Source organism: Syzygium oleosum, unplaced genomic scaffold (assembly GCF_021117445.2).
Source record: "Syzygium oleosum isolate NSW1041296 unplaced genomic scaffold, Sole_v2.1 Sole_v2.26, whole genome shotgun sequence".
NCBI lineage: Eukaryota > Viridiplantae > Streptophyta > Magnoliopsida > Myrtales > Myrtaceae > Syzygium > Syzygium oleosum.
The window spans coordinates 3,664,689-3,687,095 of NW_026607510.1; the positions used below are offsets into that span (position 1 = coordinate 3,664,689).

General features: G+C 41.5%; 4 protein-coding genes and 1 pseudogene across 5 annotated transcripts; 3 read left to right on the forward strand and 2 right to left on the reverse strand.

The window, feature by feature from the left end:
• Positions 1 to 1,091: 1,091 nt before the first annotated feature.
• On the forward strand, positions 1,092 to 4,952 carry LOC115682008 (54S ribosomal protein L10, mitochondrial). The gene is made up of 4 exons (XM_030606133.2): positions 1,092 to 1,653; positions 2,348 to 2,431; positions 2,515 to 2,604; positions 4,441 to 4,952. The coding sequence occupies exons 1-4, from the start codon at positions 1,153 to 1,155 to the stop codon at positions 4,699 to 4,701; spliced, it is 936 nt and encodes a 311-aa protein (XP_030461993.1). The 5' UTR covers positions 1,092 to 1,152; the 3' UTR covers positions 4,702 to 4,952.
• A 674-nt stretch (positions 4,953 to 5,626) lies between these two features.
• On the forward strand, positions 5,627 to 9,909 carry LOC115682009 (fibrillin-5, chloroplastic). 2 transcript variants are annotated; one of them, XM_030606134.2, is made up of 9 exons: positions 5,629 to 5,902; positions 6,046 to 6,088; positions 7,971 to 8,149; positions 8,245 to 8,360; positions 8,451 to 8,573; positions 9,134 to 9,232; positions 9,331 to 9,375; positions 9,533 to 9,606; positions 9,706 to 9,909. In XM_030606134.2, the coding sequence occupies exons 1-9, from the start codon at positions 5,710 to 5,712 to the stop codon at positions 9,785 to 9,787; spliced, it is 954 nt and encodes a 317-aa protein (XP_030461994.2). In that variant the 5' UTR covers positions 5,629 to 5,709; the 3' UTR covers positions 9,788 to 9,909. The 2 variants fall into 2 exon arrangements, with proteins under 2 accessions (XP_056159144.1, XP_030461994.2); XM_056303169.1 differs by lacking the exon at positions 9,706 to 9,909 and having other exon boundaries at positions 5,627 to 5,902; positions 9,312 to 9,375.
• Positions 9,910 to 11,570: 1,661 nt separating this feature from the next.
• LOC115682020 (protein BOLA2) lies at positions 11,571 to 13,940 on the reverse strand. Its single transcript, XM_030606148.2, has 3 exons — positions 13,724 to 13,940; positions 11,997 to 12,019; positions 11,571 to 11,885 (listed from the first exon to the last, which is right to left on the reverse strand). Exons 1-3 carry the CDS (start codon positions 13,784 to 13,786, stop codon positions 11,690 to 11,692), a joined length of 282 nt encoding a protein of 93 aa, XP_030462008.1. The 5' UTR covers positions 13,787 to 13,940; the 3' UTR covers positions 11,571 to 11,689.
• Positions 13,941 to 15,532: 1,592 nt separating this feature from the next.
• LOC130135010 (uncharacterized) lies at positions 15,533 to 16,518 on the forward strand. The gene has a single exon (XM_056303240.1). The coding sequence runs from the start codon at positions 15,701 to 15,703 to the stop codon at positions 16,322 to 16,324; it is 624 nt and encodes a 207-aa protein (XP_056159215.1). The 5' UTR covers positions 15,533 to 15,700; the 3' UTR covers positions 16,325 to 16,518.
• A 1,176-nt stretch (positions 16,519 to 17,694) lies between these two features.
• Positions 17,695 to 20,140, reverse strand: LOC115681997 (uncharacterized; annotated as a pseudogene).
• Between the last annotated feature and the right edge of the window lie 2,267 nt (positions 20,141 to 22,407).

Genomic DNA, 22,407 nt, shown 5'->3' on the forward strand with positions numbered 1-22,407 from the left:
GTGATCGACCCGTGACAGCTTCGGACTTTAGGCAGACTTTTGGATGAAGGTTCTAGTTGGAGATAGGCAACCCTGACCTACCCAGTTTTTGTTTTTTGTACTTGTTTAATGCTTTGTCTGAGTTGTAAATCTGACAAGGGTTTATTAATGAGAAGAAAAAAATATTTTGACTAAATTTATGTGATATTCATGTCTAGGCTTTGTTTTCTGCTGGTCAATTTATTAATAATACTAATTGGTACGTGTCGCGCGTGACGTTCTGGGGCGTCACATTAAGACTCGAGTAAAAGTTAGTTCTTTTTATTGAGAAAAAAAAAGTTCGGACCACGATTGTCGCTCGAGATAAAATTTGTATTTTTTTTTTAATTAGCCCAAGTCTACTTTTAATTTTATTTTATAAATATCATGATTAAGACTTGCTTTAGTGAATAAATAAATAGACATATTTGAATATGTTTTTGTATGATGATGTCTTGTGACCACAGAATTAAAACCGATATTTTTCAATACCCGATTCTTTAATAGATTAACATGCGATGAACAAGACTATAACCGATTAAATTATCAAAAACCATTACTGTGAAAAATTAAAAAAAAAACGCTAACAAATTTAAAAAAATAAATTCAACAGAGAAAGAAAACGTAAAGAGTCGCGTGGCGAATATATGTATAATCTGGAATACAAAATTATCTCATAAAAAGTCTTGAACAATTTCCCTCCGAAACATCGATACACACAACCCAAAAACACCTTCCTTTAAACTTTTGAGCATAATGTCCTCGAAAAATAAATATGATGCAATGACATCCATAGAGAACAACATGTAAACGAAACCGACATAATAATGGACACACAAGTTCGGGGATGCACATTTCCCAAACCCGATCTTTGCCACCGGCCACATGGACGGAAAGGTACTTTGGGGCTATCGGTACAAATTCCGGGTATCGATGAGATGAAAAAAAAAAAAAATCAATCTATTGGTGTCGAAATGGGGAAAAATTAGGATATATTTTTTTTGTTTACCTTGTATAATTATTTCACCAAAACAAAAAAAGAAAAGAAGAAGAAATTTTCTTTTTTCCATTTTTGACTTGCCAAAACCCTAACCATGGCCACTCTCAAAAGCCCCTCGCCATTTCTTGAACTCCATGACAGAGAAGAAGAAGAAGAAGAAGAAGCAAGAAGCAGCAGCGATGATCCGCAGAAGGCTCTCTTCTCTGCTCTCCTCTTCCCTCTCCAGACCCTCCTCCCTCCCTTCAAGACCTCCGCCGCCGCGACCCCCTCGGCCGCCGCCGCCGCCGCTCCCGTCCCCGCCGTCGCTCCGGTTTCGGTCCCCGCGGCATTTTCACCTGCTCCCGAGCCCTGCGCTCGCCGGCCCCGGGCAATGCGGCGGCGGCGGCGGCGGCGGCGGCGGCGTCAGGGCCTATAGCTTGCTGAGCTTGAACGACCTGAGGGACAAGCAGCCCAAGAAGCAGAAGAAGCGGAAGGGGCGCGGGATCGGGTCCGGGCTGGGGAAGACCGCGGGGAGGGGCCACAAGGGGCAGAAGGCGAGGGGGACCATGAAGTTCGGCTTCGAGGGCGGGCAGACCCCGCTCCGCCGCCGCGTGCCGAAGCGGGGTTTCAAGAACCCCTTCAGCCTCACTTTCCAGGTGCGAGCTTCGTGGGTCGATTTCAGCGCCTTCTGTTTTGTTCTCGTGGAGCGATTGGAGATGTGGTCATTGCTGTGTCGTGGGTCTGATCGTCGGCTCGAGTTGCTTGTGGATTGTGGGTGATGGCGCTGACATTTTGAGAGTGGAAATCGTTGTGACGATTATGGAGTGTGCTGCTTCTGCTTTTGGATGTTGTGCATTTGAATGTCGCACCATATGATTGGGCGGAAGTTTAATCCGACAATATCAATATGAATTGCTAGCATTTTTCTGGGACAGCTCACTGGTAGTGGTAGTAGTAGTGCTCTCAGAGGTAGTGAGCACAAGGTGTTAGCTTGACCATTGGGTTGTCACTGTTGGTCTGGGACAGCAAAAGCTGGGTAGATGTTGCTCATATAATGTCTGGCGGCAAAGAAACGTTGATTTAGTTGATCCTTCTAATGATTTTTTCCCCTAGATTACGGTTTACAGATATTACTAGATCGAATATCATAGCCATCTCTTTTACTTTCTACTGTTGTGATTGTGCTAGATGATGAGACTAATTAAGAATGCTTTATCTGCGCTATTTTTGACTGATTTTACTTCAGACAGTTATATCTATTTTCAGCCTTTTCGAAGGAGCAATTGTATTTTGTTTTTCCTGACTCCCTGCCCTCTTTGCTTGGTTGTTTACTCCTACCTGCTATGGCAGCCTGTTGGATTGGGAAAAATTGCAAAGCTCATAAATGCTGGGAAAATTGATTCCTCTGAGTTAATTACGATGAAAACTCTCAAGGTATTGCCATTACATATACTTGAATTTCAGCTATGTATATTATGAACATCGCTTCAAATTGGTTACTATTGTTCTTGTGATAGGATGTAGGGGCTATAGGGAAGCAGATTAAGGATGGAGTTAGATTGATGGGACGAGGTGCTGAGCAAATACAGTGGCCAATTCACCTGGAGGTAACTATGTTTCTAAAACTCTTGCTTTCTTACTGACCCTGGTTTTTGTGCTATGCAATCAACGAAAATGTCCTCATTTACTTTCGGTTCCTTTTTGTTAGACGCGATGAAATGTACTAATGGGGTCACAAACTCTTCTGGAAGTGAACTTAAGGTGTCGAACCTTGGGAAATGAGTCATACTAGGGGAAAACGATGACTCTTAGATTGAATACAATTCATTTTTACTCCGCTAAAAGTTCATGAGGTATAAGGAATTAATTCAGCAACAAAGTAGGTCTTCATTGTCCTTGAAGAAAATAAAAAATAAATTTTAAATCGAGGTCCTGTGGTTTCTCCTCCTCCACATATTCAAAAAGCATGAGTGGTATCAGTTTGTTCTTTTGTGTTCGCATGGGGTGCCCGACTCAGAGCCAGTCGACATGTATAGTTAGATCCATTTGTTCATCCAAAAACTTAAGTCAATGGGCTAGTTAGGATATATTAAGTATACTATATCCCCAATGTGGCGCTTCTTTTGCCTAACACTCTTACACGTGCACCTTAAAAAACTTCCCCCCTCATGTGTGTGCGCCTCTCGCGTTAGGCCTGCTCCCTGTTAATCTAGGTATCCTTCCACACCAACATTATCATCATTTGAGAATCTCCACTTTGGCCCATACCATTTTGGCAAGATATTCGTGAGCACAAAGTCTACCCTTCATACTCCGCCTCAATTGGCTTGGCCTAGCCTAGCTTAGCAAGAAGCCGGGGACACCATTCACCACCTCGATTAGGGAGTCATGTCCGAGATTTCCCTCTCTTGAGATATATACCAGACATCGATACCTTTTGTTGGTCGATGTAGTAGAGGCCTGACCTTTATAGGGGGAGATCACGAAAGCGGGAGCCCAATTCCGAGTCTGTCAATATATCTAGTTGGACCTTCACTCAAAAGCTTAACCTAATGAGTTATGAGCCAACAATGATATCTTAACTACGTCACATTACAACACATCCCCTATGTGGGATTTCTTTCACTTAATATGCACCTTAAGAAATGGATCCTCCAGGCAATTTAAAGGAAGAATTCAGCTTATTTACCTTCTCTAACAATGACGGCAACTGCCAGGGCCTCTTCAGATTTCTTTAACTTCTCCAAGACAAGTTCCTTGGCCATTTAAATAATTCCTGGGTGATAGAAGGCCTTACGACTCGTGATCTCTGATTTAGGATAGGTAAAGGATGCCTTATCATTGGCTTGAAAAGTTTTTAGTTTTAAAAATTCGCTTAAGTAAACTCATCATAATTGTTTGGTTATTTGAATTCCTTTTTCATAGGTGACAAATATAAGTTCTTTCTTCGTCTGACATTTGTTTACCTGCTTCTCAAGGTTCTTGATTGACTTTGTTGTGCTGGTGCGAGTCACCTTTCTTGGACGAACTTATTTTCTAATTGATGTTGACTATGTTTATTTCCTCTTGTATATTTGTGGTATTTATATGGTTAAATTATCTTTCTTGTTAAGTGCTTAATTTAGCAACATGTACTTGATTACCTTGTACATTTAAGTGCATAGCCCATATGTTATGTTGCCAAAGAGTAAGCTCAAAGCTCGCCTTTTCTCAAGGATTGTTCTACTGCAATTTATTTGTGGGTCCACAGGCCAAAAGCAACATGCTAACTGATGTTTCCTTAGTATGATAACGCCAATCGTTTTGACACTTTGAATAATCAAAAGCTCATAGCGCATGCTTAATGCTACACTTTGAATAATTACACTTTGAATAATTAAATGCTCATAGGGCATGCTTCATGCTCGTGAAAGAAAACTGACAATTTTTGATTGAGTTCCCAGGTGACAAGGGTTACTGTACGGGCGAAAGCAGCAGTAGAAGCTGCCGGCGGTTCCATAAGAAGAGTGTACTACAACAAGTTGGGCTTGCGGGCATTGGTTAAGCCAGAGTGGTTTGAGAAGAAAGGCAGGTTGCTGCCGAAACCAGCCAGGCCTCCTCCGAAACAGATGGACAAGGTCGATAGCATAGGCCGGTTGCCTGCCCCGACAAAACCCATTCCGTTCTTAACCGAGGAAAATGAGGCCGTGGCTACTCTGTCATGATGGTTGAACGAACGAATTGATGGCGATTCAAAGCGTCCTCAGTTTTTGTTTAATAAATTTGCAGGCTAGATTATGTAAGCTTTCTAGATATTTCTTCTTTTGGTGATTGTACGCAGATGGATGAAGGAAAAAAATGCTGGAACTCGGGTTCTACTCATCTTCATCTGCTTCCTCTTATGAGGACTGTAATTTCTCTCTACATGTTTCTGTTCATTCTTTTGAAGACTCTCGGAGTAGTTGTCCCGTGTTTTCACCCGATAGCGCGAATTTTTTCCTCCGGAAATCAATGGTTAATCGGGAGTAGAGCTTCGATTATTTCACAAAAAATAAATGATTTGTTCCTAAAAATGGTTGTTTATATTTCTTTAAATAATTAGTTGATTTTGACCAAAAAAAATAATTAGTTGATAAAAAATATTTTAATTATTGATAACAATCTATGTGAATATTTTTGCGGAAGATGAAAATATTTGTTCTCCATACATTTTTGTAAGTAATTTGAACGATTATCTTTTGAAAAGCGTTTTTCAAATTATTTATTTTTTGCGAAACAAATGCACTTTAAATTTTATGTCGCAATTATAACTTCTTGGCAATTGCATTTTTCGATTGGTAGGTATTTCGCGTTACGTGGTCAATTTATTAGTTGCATCACCAAATCCTAAAATTTGGGAGGATAAAACTTTCAATCACAAAAAACTTTCACAATTTTTTTTTGCCCCGAAATGTCATTGCACTCCCAACTTTTCTTATGTTTATTAAATTTTTTCTTTACTTTTACTTCTTTTCAAGAGAGAAAAAAGAAAACATTGATCCCCCAAAAAACAAGGAGAGAAAATAGGAAAACAAGAAAAGAAAGTGAATTGTGGAAAAATTTCAAGTGTAAATGGAACTTTACAATTTAAAACAGAGCATAAGTCCATGAAAGAAGAAGAAGGAAAGAAGAAGGAGACGAGACTTAAGAGTGAGCCGGTTTCAACCACAAAAGCAAAAAGCCACCGTAGCCCCATGCCCCATGAGATACCCGGCTCTTCTCTCCCTCTCCTGAAGCGTGTTCTAAAGAGAGAGATGACTGCAGGAGTCGTGGGTCTTGGACTGGGTGGGTTCGCCATCAAGAACTCTGCGTCGGGCAGCTCAAAGTCGAGGCCTTTCGCCGCCGCAAGTTCGGTCCCTCTCTCTCGCACCCACGTCGCTTCCGCAGGTGAAAGCCACTTCTTTTTCTTGTTTTTCCTGTTTCCATCTCATCCCCATCTCGTTTCTTGCCTGTTGATTTGAAATGGGTGCTTCTTGAATGGGTTTGGTTTAATGCTGGATGGATCTTTTTTGTGTTTTTTGGTGCTTCAGGAGCACAGGTTGGCGAAGGTGTTCTCAGCAGTCCCTTGCTTGGGTAAGAAGAGCTTATTTTGTGTTGTATGCGTTGCTTTTGTCGGTTATTTGCTCATCCTATCTTAGTTTATTTGATGCTGGTGTTAGTTCATGGTGTGTTATCTAGTTTGCGTTTGCCTGCCTTGAGTTGGAATACATAAAGAGCATCGACCCACATAGCAATGACAAGGTGTTACCCCATTAAGCGGGTTACTTTTTCGTCATTGCTCTGCTTTCTTCTACTCCCTCTTAGTTCTTCCCTACTCCTTTCAAGTTTCAATACGTGTATCCATCCTAGAGTTGCATACTTGGATTGGAGCATCCATTCGCTGGATGTGCATACTATATTGGGGCAACACCGCTTTTTCTATTAACATCATCATATCTTTTCCTGAAATGCCCGCACGTCCAATGAAGCATGCGCATCTTCGCTACGCTCATTTTGTGCACATATCAATGTTTGACCGCAAGTATTTTGTGGAGAGTCAGGCATCGTTGCATGTATCATCTAATCAAATCTGTGCTCAAGCTAATTCTTTCGACACTATATGTGTCTCTCCACCTCGTCCATGCTGCTTATGTTGGAGATTCACTGGTGATTTCTCTGTCGTTTTTCTAAATGGTTCCTAAATATCTCTCTCTGGAATCAAGAGAAGATAGAAGACCGAAATTTAGAATTGAAAAATACATCTTCTTGGAAGAGCACTAAAAGAAATTGATGCGTTAATGAAATGAATCAGACAGATTTTGGTCCATCTTCACCACAAATCTTAGTAAAAAAAAAGTTCAGATTCTACAAAAATCGACTTGTTTGATTTCTGCGGGCTGCATCATTGATGAATGTGGAGTATACTGAAACTGTCTTGAGAGCAGTTGCCAGCAAGGCAAAAGCTGCAGGAGCACTCATATGTTGTTTAGGATGTCCTAGAATAATTAATCTATACACCCCAGATGTAGAAAGACTTGGGAGGAGGTGATAATTGAGACAATATCTGCTCCTTAATGCAATATATGGTTTGTAGGCGCATAAAAGTATTTAGCATGCCATTTTGGAGGGTTGCAAGGGCAAGTCTAGAAATTGAGTATCCCGGCTCTTTTAATACAGGGTCACTAGCAAGGTATTTAAGGAAAATATTTGCTTGGTGGTGTTGTTTCTGTTTCCGGCAGTTCTTTTCCTTATTTCTTTGGGAGCTTTTAGGTTGATGGGTGCTGATTGTAAGTTATCAAACGAAATTTTGTGGAGATGAACGCAAAATGGAAAGCACGCTGGTTAAGGTGGAGCAAGTTTTGAGAGAAAGGAAGTAGTTCGCAAATTATAGTTGTTGAAGTAAGTACGATTTGATGATTAAAAAGTTGAACCTTATGAATTTTGAAACTGTGCACCGTGTGAGGATCTCAATTTTTTTCAGTCAGGATTTTGATACCGAGCCTTTGTGGTTTTCCGTTTTGCTATATGTCCTACTTCTATTGTTAAGGGGCATGTTTTGCTTCTTTACCTTTAGTACAAAGAGATGCTCTAATGTATGGTTATGATATTTATGCTTTCTCCCAAATGTGCATATTTTTACTGGCAAAATATTTGAGCTGGTGTCTTCATCTGAGGGTTAGTGTCTCAAGCCAATCAAAAGCTAGTCAGGGAGACAGGCTCACTGAATAGTTATTGGTTCTAATGGAGTTTGAATCACTCTTCAGAAATCAAGTTCATGTCTGCAAATGCTCGCTTGTTTTATGCACCGGCATCATGGGATAATAAGTCGAAATTTCTTGTGTACGGATACGAGATAGAATTGAACCAAGTCTGCAATTATACTGGTTATGCTGAACTAGTGCTTGGAGTTTGAAGTGCTTGCTGGATTGACATGATGGTAATTGACTTGAACCGACCCAATTTTCACAATGTGTAGCACAAGAAATGGAGCAAATCCTGAATATAGGTGGTTACGACCCACTTACATGGCCAAAGTTGCAAAAGGAAGTTCTGGCCTAGTTGGGGACAATGAGGGTGTAGCCAATGAGTTGGATTATGCAACAGAGTACAGTACAGTAGACCAAATCAAAGCTTGCCTTTACCAGGCTCTCAATGGTACGAGCCCACTGGCATTTTGTCCGGTTTATGCTATTCTGCTTCACTTATAATGTTTGCACTTAAAATTACTCTGTTGACCTACGAAAATATAGGATTAAATAGAGGAATTTTTGGTGTACCATCTGCAAAGAGGTCTGAGATTGAAGGTCTTGTTAGGCAGCTTGAGTCTCAAAATCCAACTCCAAATCCAACAGCGAATTTAGACAAGGTAAAGCCTTTTGAGGTAATTTATCTTAGTTTTTGCACAGCTTATTTCCTCAAGTATTTATGGCACTATCCCTTTGTCTGCAATTTCAAGGTGGGTGGATGCTGGAAGCTTGTATTCAGTACGATTACTATTCTCGGTTCGAAGAGAACAAAGCTAGGACTGCGAGATTTCATAAATTTAGGAGACTTTCTTCAGATTATATCTGTTGCTCAGGTAAAGAGACTATCAATACTACACTGACATAGCAAACTTATAGTGTTTTTTCCTTTTGAATTAGTTTGCGTAGAAATGACAGAAGTCAATGTATATGAAGCTTAAGCTATCTCCTTGTAGAAATTCTTTTCCCCTGATCAGTGAAAGGAAATACCATCAATAACTAATTCATACAAGAGGAGCTCTTGAAAACTAATGAAATAAAGTTGGTCATGGCACTTCATGGAAGCAATTGCTGCTAAAATCTAACTCCAGAAGGGAAACAAAATGATTCGGCTTTCTTAGACTGAATGAATCGGAAAAATCAGCTTTTTGCACAATCCCTGTAGCTTGGATTACTTTAAAGTAGAAGCAAATTGACTGTACTGTGAAAAATAAAAAATATTGAGGTATGGTCTTTTGATGGAACTTCAGATAGTCTATTCTTCATTGAGGAATGTTGCTCAATGTCCATTTTCATTTCACTAGCAGTAAAGTACTACCTCACAATTAGTTCATGATGTTTTGGTGATTTTGTTTGCTTTCACTAAGTTTCGACATTTGGTGATCCGAAATTGGAGGGCAAAGCAGTCAACGTGATCAAGTTCAACGCAAGGGGCTTGAACATGTTGAATGGGCAGTTGACGATTGATGCATTCTTCAGGGTTGCATCTGAATCAGTTAAACCTCTGTCACTTCTCTCGTTATTTTGTCCTTTGCTTCATGATTTGCTGCTAATCTATCATTCTGAGATATTAGACAATTTTTACTTTTACAGAGAGTTGACATTAGTTATGATAAATCAACTATCACTCCTGATCAGGTTTGTCAATATCCGCCCCTCTTTTTTCTCCCAGTGTAGGAAACCAGAACCATGAAACATTTTTTAATCTAAATGTCTCTTTTCTGGACATTTAGCCAGCTATTCTGCAGTTGAAATCTGATTTTTTTTTATGCGACCTTTTTTTGATTAACAACAGTTGATGAATGTATTTCGACAAAACTACGATCTCCTCCTACGCATCTTCAATCCTGAGGGGTGGCTTGAGATTACGTATCCTTTTGAGATGAGTTTTTTGTATAGAATATATTTGCTTGATGTAGTAAACTCTGAGCTCAAGGAGGCTTTAGTTCCTTGACTGAAGCGCCACAGATATGTTGATGACACCATGAGGATAGGAAGGGATGATAAAGGCAATGTCTTCATACTGGAAAGATCAGAAGAGGAGACATGAATATCATCAGAAGCTCAATTCCCAATTGCTCTTGTTGTTCTCTGTATTCATTTTCATTTTTCCGGAATTCTTTGTAGTTGGGTTCAACCTTCGTTATTCTAAAGAAATTTTTTTATTCTGCACGTTTATTCTAGTGAATAAAATTGAGTGCCATCACTTGGCCATGGTTCTTGTTTTTGTTTTCTGCATTTCTTAAGATTTCGGTTGAAAAAAACTCGGAAATAATCTAGGGTGTGAAATTTCTTGGAAGGAGTATCCCCATGTTCCTTGTTAAAGATTTTCACATAGATGTGCAGTGAGCACCCTCAGCTGACGCAAGCCCAAAATGAAGAAACACGCTAAGAAGTTACACCGTTATGTTTTACTTATTAAAGTTGGGAAAATTATCAAAATAGTTATAAATCTATTGCAATTGTGTCAATTCAGTCCTAAACCTGTTTTTGTGTCAATTCAGTCTTAAATCTTTTGCATTTGTGCCAATTCAGTCCATCTGGCTAATTTTGGCCGGCCGGCGCTGATGTGGACGTCGGCCGGTTGGCCAACGCTGACGTGGCAATTTTTAAAAAGTACTTTTAATTTTTTTCGAAATTCTTTTATATTTATATTTTTTTCCTTTCTCTATTTTTTTTTTGGCCTTTCCTTCTTCCCCTGGCCGGTGGTCGGACCGGCCAAAGGCCGACCTCACGGGCCACTGGGGAGGCTCGCCCTCGCCGACACTGGCGAGGGCGGAGCTCGCCATGGCTGGGTGAGGTCGACCTCGCCCACAGCCATGGCGAGGTCGAGCTCGGCCAACGGCGGCGAAGGCAAAGCTCGCCATGGCTGGGCGAGCTTAACCTCACCCAAATCTGGCGAGGTTGAGCCTCGCCATGGCTGTAGGCGAGGTCGAGCTCGCCCAGCCATGGCGAGCTCCTCGCCGGCAAGCCTCCCCCTAGCCGGACCAGCCAGGGGAAGAAGGAAAGGAAAAAAAAAAAAAAAAGAGGAAAAATATAAAAAAAATTTTGAAAAAAATTTAAAAATAATGTTTAAAAATTGCAACGTCAGCGTTGACTGGCCGGCTGACGTTCACGTTAGTGCCGGCCGGCCAAAATTGACCGAATGGATTGAATTAATACAAATACAAAATATTTATGACTGAATTGGCACAATTACAATATGTTTATGACTGTTTTGGTAATTTTTCCTATTTAAGTTCTACTATGTTTTCCACCAGGGAGAAGTCAAGACGGTTTGCCACGCCCAAGTATCAATTTTTTCTCTGGTTGCTGATGCGTTGGGCTCCACAGATTCTATTCATTAGCAGTTCCCTTGCTATTCTATTCTTGAAGAGTCACCGTGATGAATCTTTCAACTGATTTTGTTCAAATTGTTTGGATTTCAGACACTTTGCTCGTCTAAGTCGGGAAGGCATGCTACGAACGTATGGTCAGCGGGGTTCACTTCCGTACATAGGCACAAGCCGAAGCAACTGAATGAGTGCAAAGCACTTAAACCTAAGATACAACTGTTGATTGAGGCCAAACCAGAACTCAAACCACTAGATGGGGCCATAATCAAACGCAGCATTGATCCTTTCGTGGCTTTGACATCGCAGCGCTCTGAACCTTTCGTCAAATTCAACCAAAAAACATTGAGGATCTCTCAGTTAATCAGTCGTTATATCAGCTATTAACACCATATAAGTTCAGAGAGAGAGAGAGAGAGAGAGAGAGAGAGAGAGAGAGAGAGGTCATGACTTTGTGGTTGCGGTTGGTCAGCAGTCGAGATGTGAAGCTCAAACATTCAAGACCCAAAATCTAACGGAGTATTTAATCATAGGTAGATAAGTATCACTATTCAAACACATGATAACTTGGGATTCATTTCATACCACAAGTGCACCCCGGAACCATTTCAAAGCAAATTTTAAGCTTTGGACTTGGGTTCCGCAGATTCCTGCTGTTGCTTCCACTGCTCCGGCGTGATTGCTTTCTTGATAGAAAGGGCATGTATCTGTTTCATCTCCTCCTGAAGCGCAGCATTCACCAGGCGGTGCCTCTCCAGCAATCTCTTCCCTTCGAATTGCTCGGACACAATCTCTACCACAAAACTAGCACCGCACCTGATAACAGCATTGAAAAGCATTCAGGAGGAAAGCAAAGGAAAGGTTTGCAGAAGACAAGAACCTGGATCAAATTATCAACAAATAACTTGTTTTCGAGAGAATGATTACCCTCCAGATGTGTCAGTTACTTCCTGCAAGGAGAGAAATTCTAGTAAGTCCTAAAGCTGAAGAAAATAAAGTTACAAATGTATAAGCACAGTGAGCTAATGAGATCAAACTACAAGACGTCAATGTTCATAAACCTTCTAAGTACTCTATGATTGTTAGTTCTCAAAGCTGGTCTGATTATGCCTCTTAAGTAAATCTAAAAACTGAGTCATGATATTTTGCATTGAAAGGAAATAAAAAAAAAAAGTAAGTGGTATTTTGCACTAGATGCAGTTACATCGTGGCAATGTTCTGGTGATGAGAAACTTTTATGAACTTAGCACACAACGAGTGGCTCATGTGAAAAGAATGTCATTCTCCCAGAGCACCTCAATGTATCTCGGTGATGAGGTAGTCCAAACTACGTAAATATCTTAAACCCAAAAAACCTAAGAAATAAGGTTGCAAACATCCCATGATATTTGAAACACGAAACACAATCCATGTTAACAGAATTACATCAACCTCCCGCGCAGTTGGAAAAGAACAATATGTAAATCTTGCATCTCCATTATGAGAAGGCAATTAAATAAAAGGAGGAGGTCACATTAGAAGAAAGAAATGAGATGATATATAAGTAACACTGTGAGGAAGTATGAGAGGGACAATTTAGATCACTTCAATCCGTGTGAGGAAGCTTCTAAATAGAGCCAGAGCGAATAATTTCTCTGCATTCTAACAGGGACAATCTTAATCAACATATCAAGTTCCCAGCACCTTTGAGCAAATTTTCTATAAATGCGTAGCAAGTCAAGCATGATATTTCTGTAAGAGACATCACTAAATCCACCAAAGTGGCAGCATTTTATCATTACATATTTCAAATGCAATTCTACTAACCACCGTCGATTGTCACGTAATAGATCCTCACCAAATGATATACGTCCACGGCTAGTCTGATTAGCATTCTGAATAGATGTCATATCACTTGGCAACCCTTTTCATTCGGCAAGTCGACATTCCAATATTAGAGCATACCCTTCCCAAAAGTTCATCTCTTTATTCATTTGTTCACCCGCAGGCCAACAAAAAGGGTTCTCTTTCATTAGGAAAAGAATTTCTGGGTGCTATCACGAAACTAAATTTCACTCAGTCCATGCCACAATTTACTTGCCATACTTTTTGTTCTAGCCCTGAAACCTGATCCTCACGGTGCCTTCAGACCAATGGAATCAATACTCATTGCAGCTCATTCCTTCATTTTCCTTGCACACAACCATCTGAATCGAGTAAAAATTGCGCCTTTATCGCCCCTTTCCCCCCACAGAAAACGCACACAAAACCCATCCCTGACTATGAATTACAGCTACCAATTTGGGCTCCGAAGAAACTAAATTCTTCAATGTCTTCGACACACAGAAAAAAAACTTGCAAATTCCCAACGACCCAAAAACATCAAAACTCACATCATCAGACAAAGTTGCATCCTTAATCTTGGAACTTTACTTGCAAGACTCGGTGACAAAATTCGAATCTACATTCGTTTCAAGACAGAAACCCTGGACAACACCATCGTTGTTGGCAGCTAACGCATAGCAGCAGAAGCATAGACACAGAAAAAAGAAACCCACCCAGAAGAAAACAAAGAACTGGGTCATCTCCAGAACCAAAATTTGAGGCAGATACAACCGAAATTCGCGCACACGAGGAACGAAAAACAAGAAAAGAGAGACAATGACAACACTCACGAGATGCAAAGGTTTCAGCTTTGAAGTCAGCGATGATTCAACTTGCTCCTTCGTCACCCCCATCTCTCTCTCCGTGTGATTTTCTCTCTTCTTTTGCCTCGATTGCTGTGAGCCTGTGAGATGAGTTCTCTCTCTCCCTCTTTCTCCTCTTTGCACCACGCACGAGAGGAGAAAGGAAGGAAGGAAAGAAAGAAAGATGCGATTCGATTCGGGTGGACTGGCGATTATCTTTTATGAAATTTATAATTTTTTTTTCCTGATTTCGGAAAATTGCACCAAAAATGTGTGGAATCATAGGACAACGGCAGGAAGATAAAAAAAAAGACAAAAGAAAACGCACAAATTCAAGAGAGCTACGTGAAAAAGGGCAAGACCGAGGTGAAATTGTCACGCTCGAATCCGACAGTCGTCGTTGATAAGGTCTAGATTGGGCGATTATGAGAACACACGATCTAATTGTCGACATCGACAAGCTTAGATCTAACAGTTAATAAGACCATTGGAAACTTTCCCCGTGCATGAGATCATGAAAAGAGACTAGACCAAAATGGGGATGGTAGGTTGACGGGGCACGACGAGAAAGGGATTTATGTAGAGTGTGGATTGGGAATAATCACTTAGGATATGTGTCTGAATTCTTCGACTTTACATTGACAAAAGGAACTTGAGTTAAAGTGATAGCTGTGAAAGTAATTAGCGTTTGGCATTTAATATATGAAGTAGTCATTGTAAAACAACCTTACTAGATTATTCTAAGTAATTATCGATGAAATGACCTACCAGTTTTTCGTATGAAAAACAATAAGCTACGAAGCATTCCACATTTCGCCCTTCATGGTTATTGGACAACCTTACACAATTGTACCATACAAGAGTTGTGCAGCTGTGGCGAGGAGTCATCGGGGTCACGCAACCCCAGTCGAGGCACCGTTGCTCCGTCACACGCCGACCATCACTTCATATCCAGCTTCATCATGATGGGTATTGTATTCCAACTCTGATGAGAAAGGCGGGGGCGATGATTTGTCATTCATTCAAAAAGGGAAAATCGGCGGACAAATATTCAAAAAAGATAAGTTCTCCTCATATATCTTCCGATGCTCGTAAACATGAACAATCGAGATTAAATTTAATGAGATGAATAGTGCATTTGTAACCCTCCGGAAATTTTTTTTTCTCGAAGGGTTGCTTGGCAATTCATTGAATCAAAATAAGATATCGAATCAATAGAAATTCTATAATTTTTTTGCATGTCATAACATTATTTTTTTTCGGCGTAAAAGAACGATATAATTATAATGAATTGCGATCACAAGATGGGACTTAGAAGTACCCCTCAAATATAAGACATCCTCGAGATACAACAATGTATCATGTATACTATACTCTAGCGATGGAAATTCGTCAATTTAATGAGTTCTTGGTCAATCGGTTTTTATTCAAAGGTTGATTGTCAATGATGTTTTTGTACAACATTAACCCCTAAGATTGTCCAAGAGAACTATCTATCAAGTATCAAGGATGTCATGGGAACCGGACCGGCCGGTTCTCGTAGGAGCTCTAAATTTTTGGAATCGAGAATAATCGGTCAAGTTCTCAATTTCAGATGTGGAAACCAAACCACCCAAAGGAAATTACCAACACCCTAAATCGGATCAATCCAACTTAGGAACCTGACCCCGACCGACTGACCCAATCGCTGGTTATAGAGTGGAACCGGTCCCGACTCGAAACCGATCGCCCTAACACGCCATGGTCCTCATAAATGTGAGAAAGGGACGTGGGAAGGTTCCGACACAAAGTCATCGCTGCAGTCACATTCACCTGCCACTATATTACCGTTTGATTTCACTCTCCCTCTCATCACACCTGGAGATTCGAGCCTCCTTCTCTTGTCTGCCCTCCCATTGACCAGAGAAACCTCATCACATCTCTCTCTCTCTCTGCGTGCGCGCACCACCGTTGCAGACGGCGGCAATGGCGGACTACGAGAGCAGCCACCACCACCACCACCATCATCTGCAGCAGCAGCAAGCGAAGGAGACGGCCCTCCAGGCGCTGAACACCATAATCCAGCTCCACTTCGAGAAGACCCTGGAGAAGAAGCGCGCCATCGACCAGCAGAAGAAGGAGCTCCACCGCCTCTTCCTCCTCTTCTTCATCTTCCTCGCCCTCCTCTTCGGCGCCCTCTCCCAGCCCTCCTCCCGCCTCCAGTGCCGCCACTGCTGGGCCCCCATCTCCCTCCTCTCCCTCGCCCACCTCGTCTTCTACGTCTCCGTCGCCCAGACCCTCCGCACCGTCAACGGCTTCAAGTACCAGCGCCGCTGCCACAAGCTCACCCTCGGCCTCGCCACCGAGCGGCTCCGGGACCTCAAGATGAGGATGACCCTCGCGATGGCCCACAGCGACGGCGGCGGCGGGGGCGGCGGCCACCACCACCACGAGGTGGTGTTCGACGATGGGGACTTCGAGATCCAGTACCAGGAGCCGCCCGAGAGCTACCTGGGCAAATTCAAGCGGAACTGGGCTCTGCATTTCGGGTTCTTGATCTTGGTCTACGGCTTCATGGTCTCTTTCTCTGTTGTCATCCTCTGTTTCTAGGAACAGTTACTCTGCTTTTTTTGGTGGGTATTTGGCAAGCATTTGTTCTTCTCTTTTCATTCATTTGTCTAGAGGATTGATTTCCTGGGTTTGATCTGGGAAGAAGTTAAACTGCAATCAAAATCGATTCAAGAAAGTACTTCGAAAGAAATACGGAAATGGGAAAGATTCAGCGAGTCTTCATCGTTGAGGAATCTCTCTCTCTCTCTCGTGGGGCGTGCATTGTGCAGAACTTTGGATGCATTCATTGCCATGTACAATGATGGGCATGACGTCTATCGCCCCAAGAAAGGAGCCTTCAAAGCTACCCAAAGCAACCCCTCTGCTTTGGCTAAACCTCTCCTGGGAAATCACAGTCTGATTCTCTCTGTCCTGGTTTTAATATAGCTCCGTCAGTTCCTTTTTTGACTATGAGTTAATAATGTTCGACCATCTCCTTGTCAAGCATGTTAAATATAAAAAAATGATATAATTATCAAAATATCAGATTGAAAACATCGAATTTGATTATTTCACATGTGCTTTGATTGCTCTGATTAACTTAATTCTTAACAAAACATAATGACTCTGCATTGCCAGCTCATTTGATTAAAAAAATTAGAGTGATTCCACTTTTTTGGTGCTCTAAAACATTTTCTAATGGCGGATTGATGTCCAGATTTCAACCGCTCACCCTTCGGTGATCCGGCTGATGTTCGGAACGGTTCTTAAGGGGGCGCGATCAGCGGGCGAACGATGTTCCGGCAAGCAAAGTGCTTGCGTTAGAAAGGAAATTGACTAGCTAGGAGCAACAATGCCCAATTCAGTGAGACATGCTTAGACTGCTTGAAAAGAGTAATGCTGGAAAAGAATGGACTTTAAAGATGACATCTTTATGATGATTACTAATGCAAGGTTTCGGCAGCTGGAGAGGGTGGTTTCCGCAGTTCCGAATAAACCATGCTCAGGAGATTGAGAACTGTTAGATTAAATAAGACTAAATTTCACCTCTTGATAATTAACTAACTCCTTAAGTTTTCACATGTTTCGACAATTTATATGAGAGTTACGGCTCATAGATTCGGTTACAACAGGTAATGACTGGAGGATCGATCGCTTGACGGATCATAAAAGCCCCAATTAAAAGTGTGTGCATTTGGTTTGCAGTCAGCACGCATCTGGATACATATTCACCATTCAATCAGATGAGGTCAACAAGATTTAGATATGAAGCCCACAAAATCGACAAATGGATTCAACTGCATCCACCAAAACCTGTAATCATTTTCGCATTCATCGTGGGAATGTTCTAAAGCTTGCACAAAATAAAGCACATACTATAAACCAAGAAATGGCAGAACTGTTCTTATTGGGTATTAGAATGCTTGAAATTTGGAAAATGAAGTAGCATTCATCTTTTCTAATAATCTCTTAAAATCACAGGATGCCAACTACAGAGCAATGCTTATTATAATGACCTTTGGCCTTTGAACAGCTGATTATATTATTGGTTACGATGGGAGAAAAAACCTCAAGTTGCAATATAAAAATCTTCTGATAAGCAATTTAAACAATCAGGAAAAAAAATTTAGCACCGGGAAAAGTTTAGGACCATCTGATATGAACTTTGTAAGGATGATCAGTAGAAATGAATAAATTATGTCCCAATATCACTAAACCTTCTCTTGGAAAGAAAAGTTGCAAAGAGCTGAACCTGTCCGGACCAAAGCTTACAGTTTAAGCCGCTGAAAGAGCACTGCACAGCGACTTGTATGCGTCGACACATAACTTGAACTTCTCTTCGGCTATTGACTGCGGGAACATGAACGGCGAATAGTCATAAGAACGCAGAAAAGAGATTTTAACATCTGTAAGTTGATCAATGAACTGGTGAACACAGCTGTGTCACGATCGCTTCAAAGAAAAGGTATCGGAGACAAGATTGTTTTTTCTGTTCTGTTTCTTTGTTGGGGCTTTAGAAATAGATCAACAGGTCATTAGAGGTAGCTACATACATTTTCTCTAGACTATCTCATGGATGCTTTAAAATTGTCAACATTCAAGAGGAGCTTGGGAAGAATAAGACCCCAGACAGAGGTGTCATAGACTTAACTGTGCTGCGAAGGGCCTTGATGCTTATCGGGATGCCATTTCAGGGCTGATTGTTGAAATCTGCACATACAATGGCAAGTCAACAATTAGAATAGGCCAATGTGACAACTTCACCTAACATACAGAAAAGAAAGAAACAAGGAAAACAATACATGCTTATGCGTTTTTCACATCTTCTATCTTCGATGGGCCTGTTGTAGGCAAACCCAGCATTTTTCTATCAGACACAGCTCCTATTCTAATTGACTCGTCATCAGACTCCGTTTCACTTGCCGTTTCCCATTCTCTTGTCCTGTGGTTTCCACGATCGAAATCCTCTCCCCACTGATAAGTGATAACCAGATGATGCATTTTCGAAGGCAAAGGAGTGCCTTGAATTGAAAGACCAAGTGTACCACCTATTCCCGAATGTTGCTTGAAATACTTGTCTCAGGATGATCATCTAGGTCCTCACAGAAGCTCTCCCTCCTAAACTTTCCTGTAAAGGTAAAAACTTGCAAAGAATCAACTATTCGGCATTCAGACGGGGGATCAAAGCCTTCATTATTATTAATTGATAACAATATTAACTTCAATTGCTTTATCTCCATCACTTTCGATCCATATTGAATCAGAATAAATTGAGGATAATGAGTCAAAATGAAACAATATATTCTATAATCAAAGAGGAACTTGCCAGGAGGGAACACTAACCAATGGTGTCCTGAAAGAGTTTCTGAATTCAATGCAGAGTTCACTACTTTATTCTTTCCTTTGAGAAGACATGTTGATACAACTTCACGAGTTTCTACCCTTCTCCACTTAATTTATATTCATTGTTCTTTAATATTCTCATCTTATGGGACCAAAAGCGAACTTAACCCATATAAGTCATAAAAATTGGGTACAGGCTAACCCTGCAACCGTTCTTTTCCTTTTCTTTTCCTTTTTCAGGGGTAGATAACGAATTCAACATTCTTACTATTTGGTAGCATATAAAGAAACATATCAATAGCATAAATGTCTGATAAGCCTAGGAAGTGGGTATATAACCAGCCGTGTGCTCACACAAATTCAAAAGCTGTGTGCTTTCCTTCCTTCATTTAGTTAGAGGAACCCACAAAAGTACCTTACTTGACATCAGCAATAACTAATGAAATATCACTTAGATGAAGGGGGTAACAAGCTCAAGCTTCATTTTCTTTTGGTGGCTTTTCCCAGCATGCCGAGAAGATGGCTTTGATCTACCTCTATTACCATGAATATCTTACTGATTTTCTGTCTCATCAAAATTCCAGGCGGGGTCCTTGTCCTGTGCATATGTGCATAGCAATAAATAGAGATGCTCAAAGGACTAGACAATCAGAAAGATCTACATTGTATCTACAGTTGTGTAAGGATGGCCGCTCGAAAGTGATTTCATGAGAAGAGTTTTGGTAGAAGATAGCCACATGAAGTAAAATGGAGCACTAGCAGGGAACAAGTACAATAATGTCAAAGGATGTGGTAGACGAGTAATGAGAGATCTTGATTGTTCCACGCTTCGGGAAATGGTACAGCGAGGGGTTTTCACTGGAATGAAAATCTAGAGGACCCGCTCTTCAAGAGATCTTTCAGAGGCTTCTTTGCATCAGCACGCTTCTGACGTGTTGCCTATCTGATATAGTGTTGATTCAAAATACAGACGAGAGACACAGTTATCAACTTGAAACTTGAATCGTAACTATAAATCTTAATCACGTGCATTATATGTAATCAATGAAATCAATCAATTAGCCCAGATGTAAGTAGTCTGCCGCATATTTTTATGGGTCTCAATTAGGGGCGAGCATGGTTGGTCACTTGTCTAGTTTTAGGGTATGCATGGTAGGTTTTAAGGTTCAAAAAATGAGGAAAATATTTCAACGGATATGTTCCGAGTGAAATTTATACAAAACTTGAAATCGCTCACCCCTAGTCTCAATTTAAGATATATTCGGGATAAAAACACTGGGGTGTCATAACTTTTGTACGGCACTCACTTGAGTGCCATAACTTTTTTTTTTTCACTCACTTAAGTGCCACTTCCGATAAAAAAAGATCACTTGAGTGCCACTTCCGGCAAATCGTCCTACGTGGCTTTTTAAATTAATTTTCCATCAACAGTGGATTTTTTTAATGTTATTTTATTGATTTTTTTCGAATTTTTTTTCTTTTTTATTTTTTTCTTTCTTATTTTTCGTTTTTTTTTTCAAGGTTGACGAGGGTCGCCGGTGACCCTCGCCAGAGGCCTCACCCTCGGCCAAACTGGGCGAGGGCCACCTCGCCATCAGCTGGTATGGCCATGAAGGCCCTTGGCGAGGTCATCGCGGCCTCGCCGGCCGCGGGCGAGGCGGCGAAGACTCTCGCTAGATCTGGCGAGGCTGCGAAAGCCCACGGCGAGGCCATCGCGGCCTTGCCGACCACGGGTGAGGTCATCGCGGCCTCGCTGACTGCGGGCGAGACGGCCTCGCTCTGTCAGGCTCCTCTTCCTCCTCCTCCGGTTGAAGCCCTCCATTTTCTCTCCCCTCAGTTGGTCGAGGATGGTCGTCGACTGCCTCCCTCTAGGGCTTGGTTCCTGCAACATCACCACGAGTTTCTTTATCTTCCTCTTCCTCTTCTTCTTGTTCTTCTTCTTCTTCTCTTAGTTCTTGTTCTTCTTGTTTGGCAACAATGGCCAAGACCGGCTCTTGCCCAAACCCTCTAACTTATGTCGCCGCCAAGACCAACAAGTCCACCCTCTTCTACCTCATCGTCACCTCCTTCCTTTGGACCCTTTCCTACCTCGCCGCCCTCTGGCGGCCCCCTGCCGACCTCATCTTGGCTCACACCCAGAAGCCCAAAGACATTGCTGCTTCGCTAGCAATGGGCGAGGCAACACCTGCGGCAGCGAAGGCTCTTGCCAGATCTGGCGACACTTGCTTACGGCCGCCCAGATCTAGCAACGGCCTTCACGGCTTTGCCCGCCGCTGGTGAGGCCACGACGGCCTTGCCCAGGGCTTTCGCGGTCGAGGGCAAGGTGGCCCTCCCCCAATCTGGGCGAGGCCTTCGCAGCTGGCGAGGGTCGCCGGCATTAAAAAAAAATTTACAAAAAAAAGGAAAAATAAAAATAAAAATAAAAATAAAAAAATTCAAAAATATATGAAAATATTATCCACGTCAGCTCTGGCGAAGCCGCGTAGGACGATCAGTGTCCACGTCGGATTTTCCGGCTGCTAAATGGCCAATGGCACTCAAGTGATCTTTTTTTGCCAGAAGTGGCACTTAAGTAAGCCAAAAAAAAGTTATGACGCTCAAGTGAGTACCGTACGAAAGTTAAGGCACTCATGGTGTCCTTATACCGATATATTCTATCAAGATATTTGTACGGTATAGGGAAAATTCCAAATAAGGGCTCGAAGTGCTTTCATTTTTTCAAATAATGGCATGGAGCGGACTTTGTGTCAAATAAGTGCCTGAAGTACCCTCATTTTTTCCAAATAAGTGCTCGAAGTGCTTTCATTTTTTCAAATAAGGGCATGGAGTGGACTTTGTATCAAATAAGTGCCTGAAGTACCCTAATCTTTTCCAAATAAGGGCTCTAAGTGCTTTCATTTTTTCAAATAAGGGCATGGGGTGGACTTTGTGTCAAATAAGTGCATGAAGTACTCTAATTTTTTTTTTCAAATAAGGGCCTGAAGTGAACCTTATTTCAAATAAGGATATGAAACGGCCACGTTAGTCTCAACAAAGGATATGACCTCACCACAGTCAAGGGCATTTTTGTGCTTTATTTTTTTTTATTTTTTCCTTTTTTTTTCTTTTCTAGTTTTTTCTTTCCATAAAAAACAAATTTGAAAAAGAAAAAAAGCTAAAGTTTAAAAAGAAGAAGAAAAACAAGCAGGAAGACTGGGTCAGCCCTCCTCGCTTGTGGCCGCCGCTCCATCGCTGGTGGGGTAGCTGCGATGGCTGGCGGGGTCGTCGGCACCTTAGTGAGGGCTTGCTGGCCCTTGCCA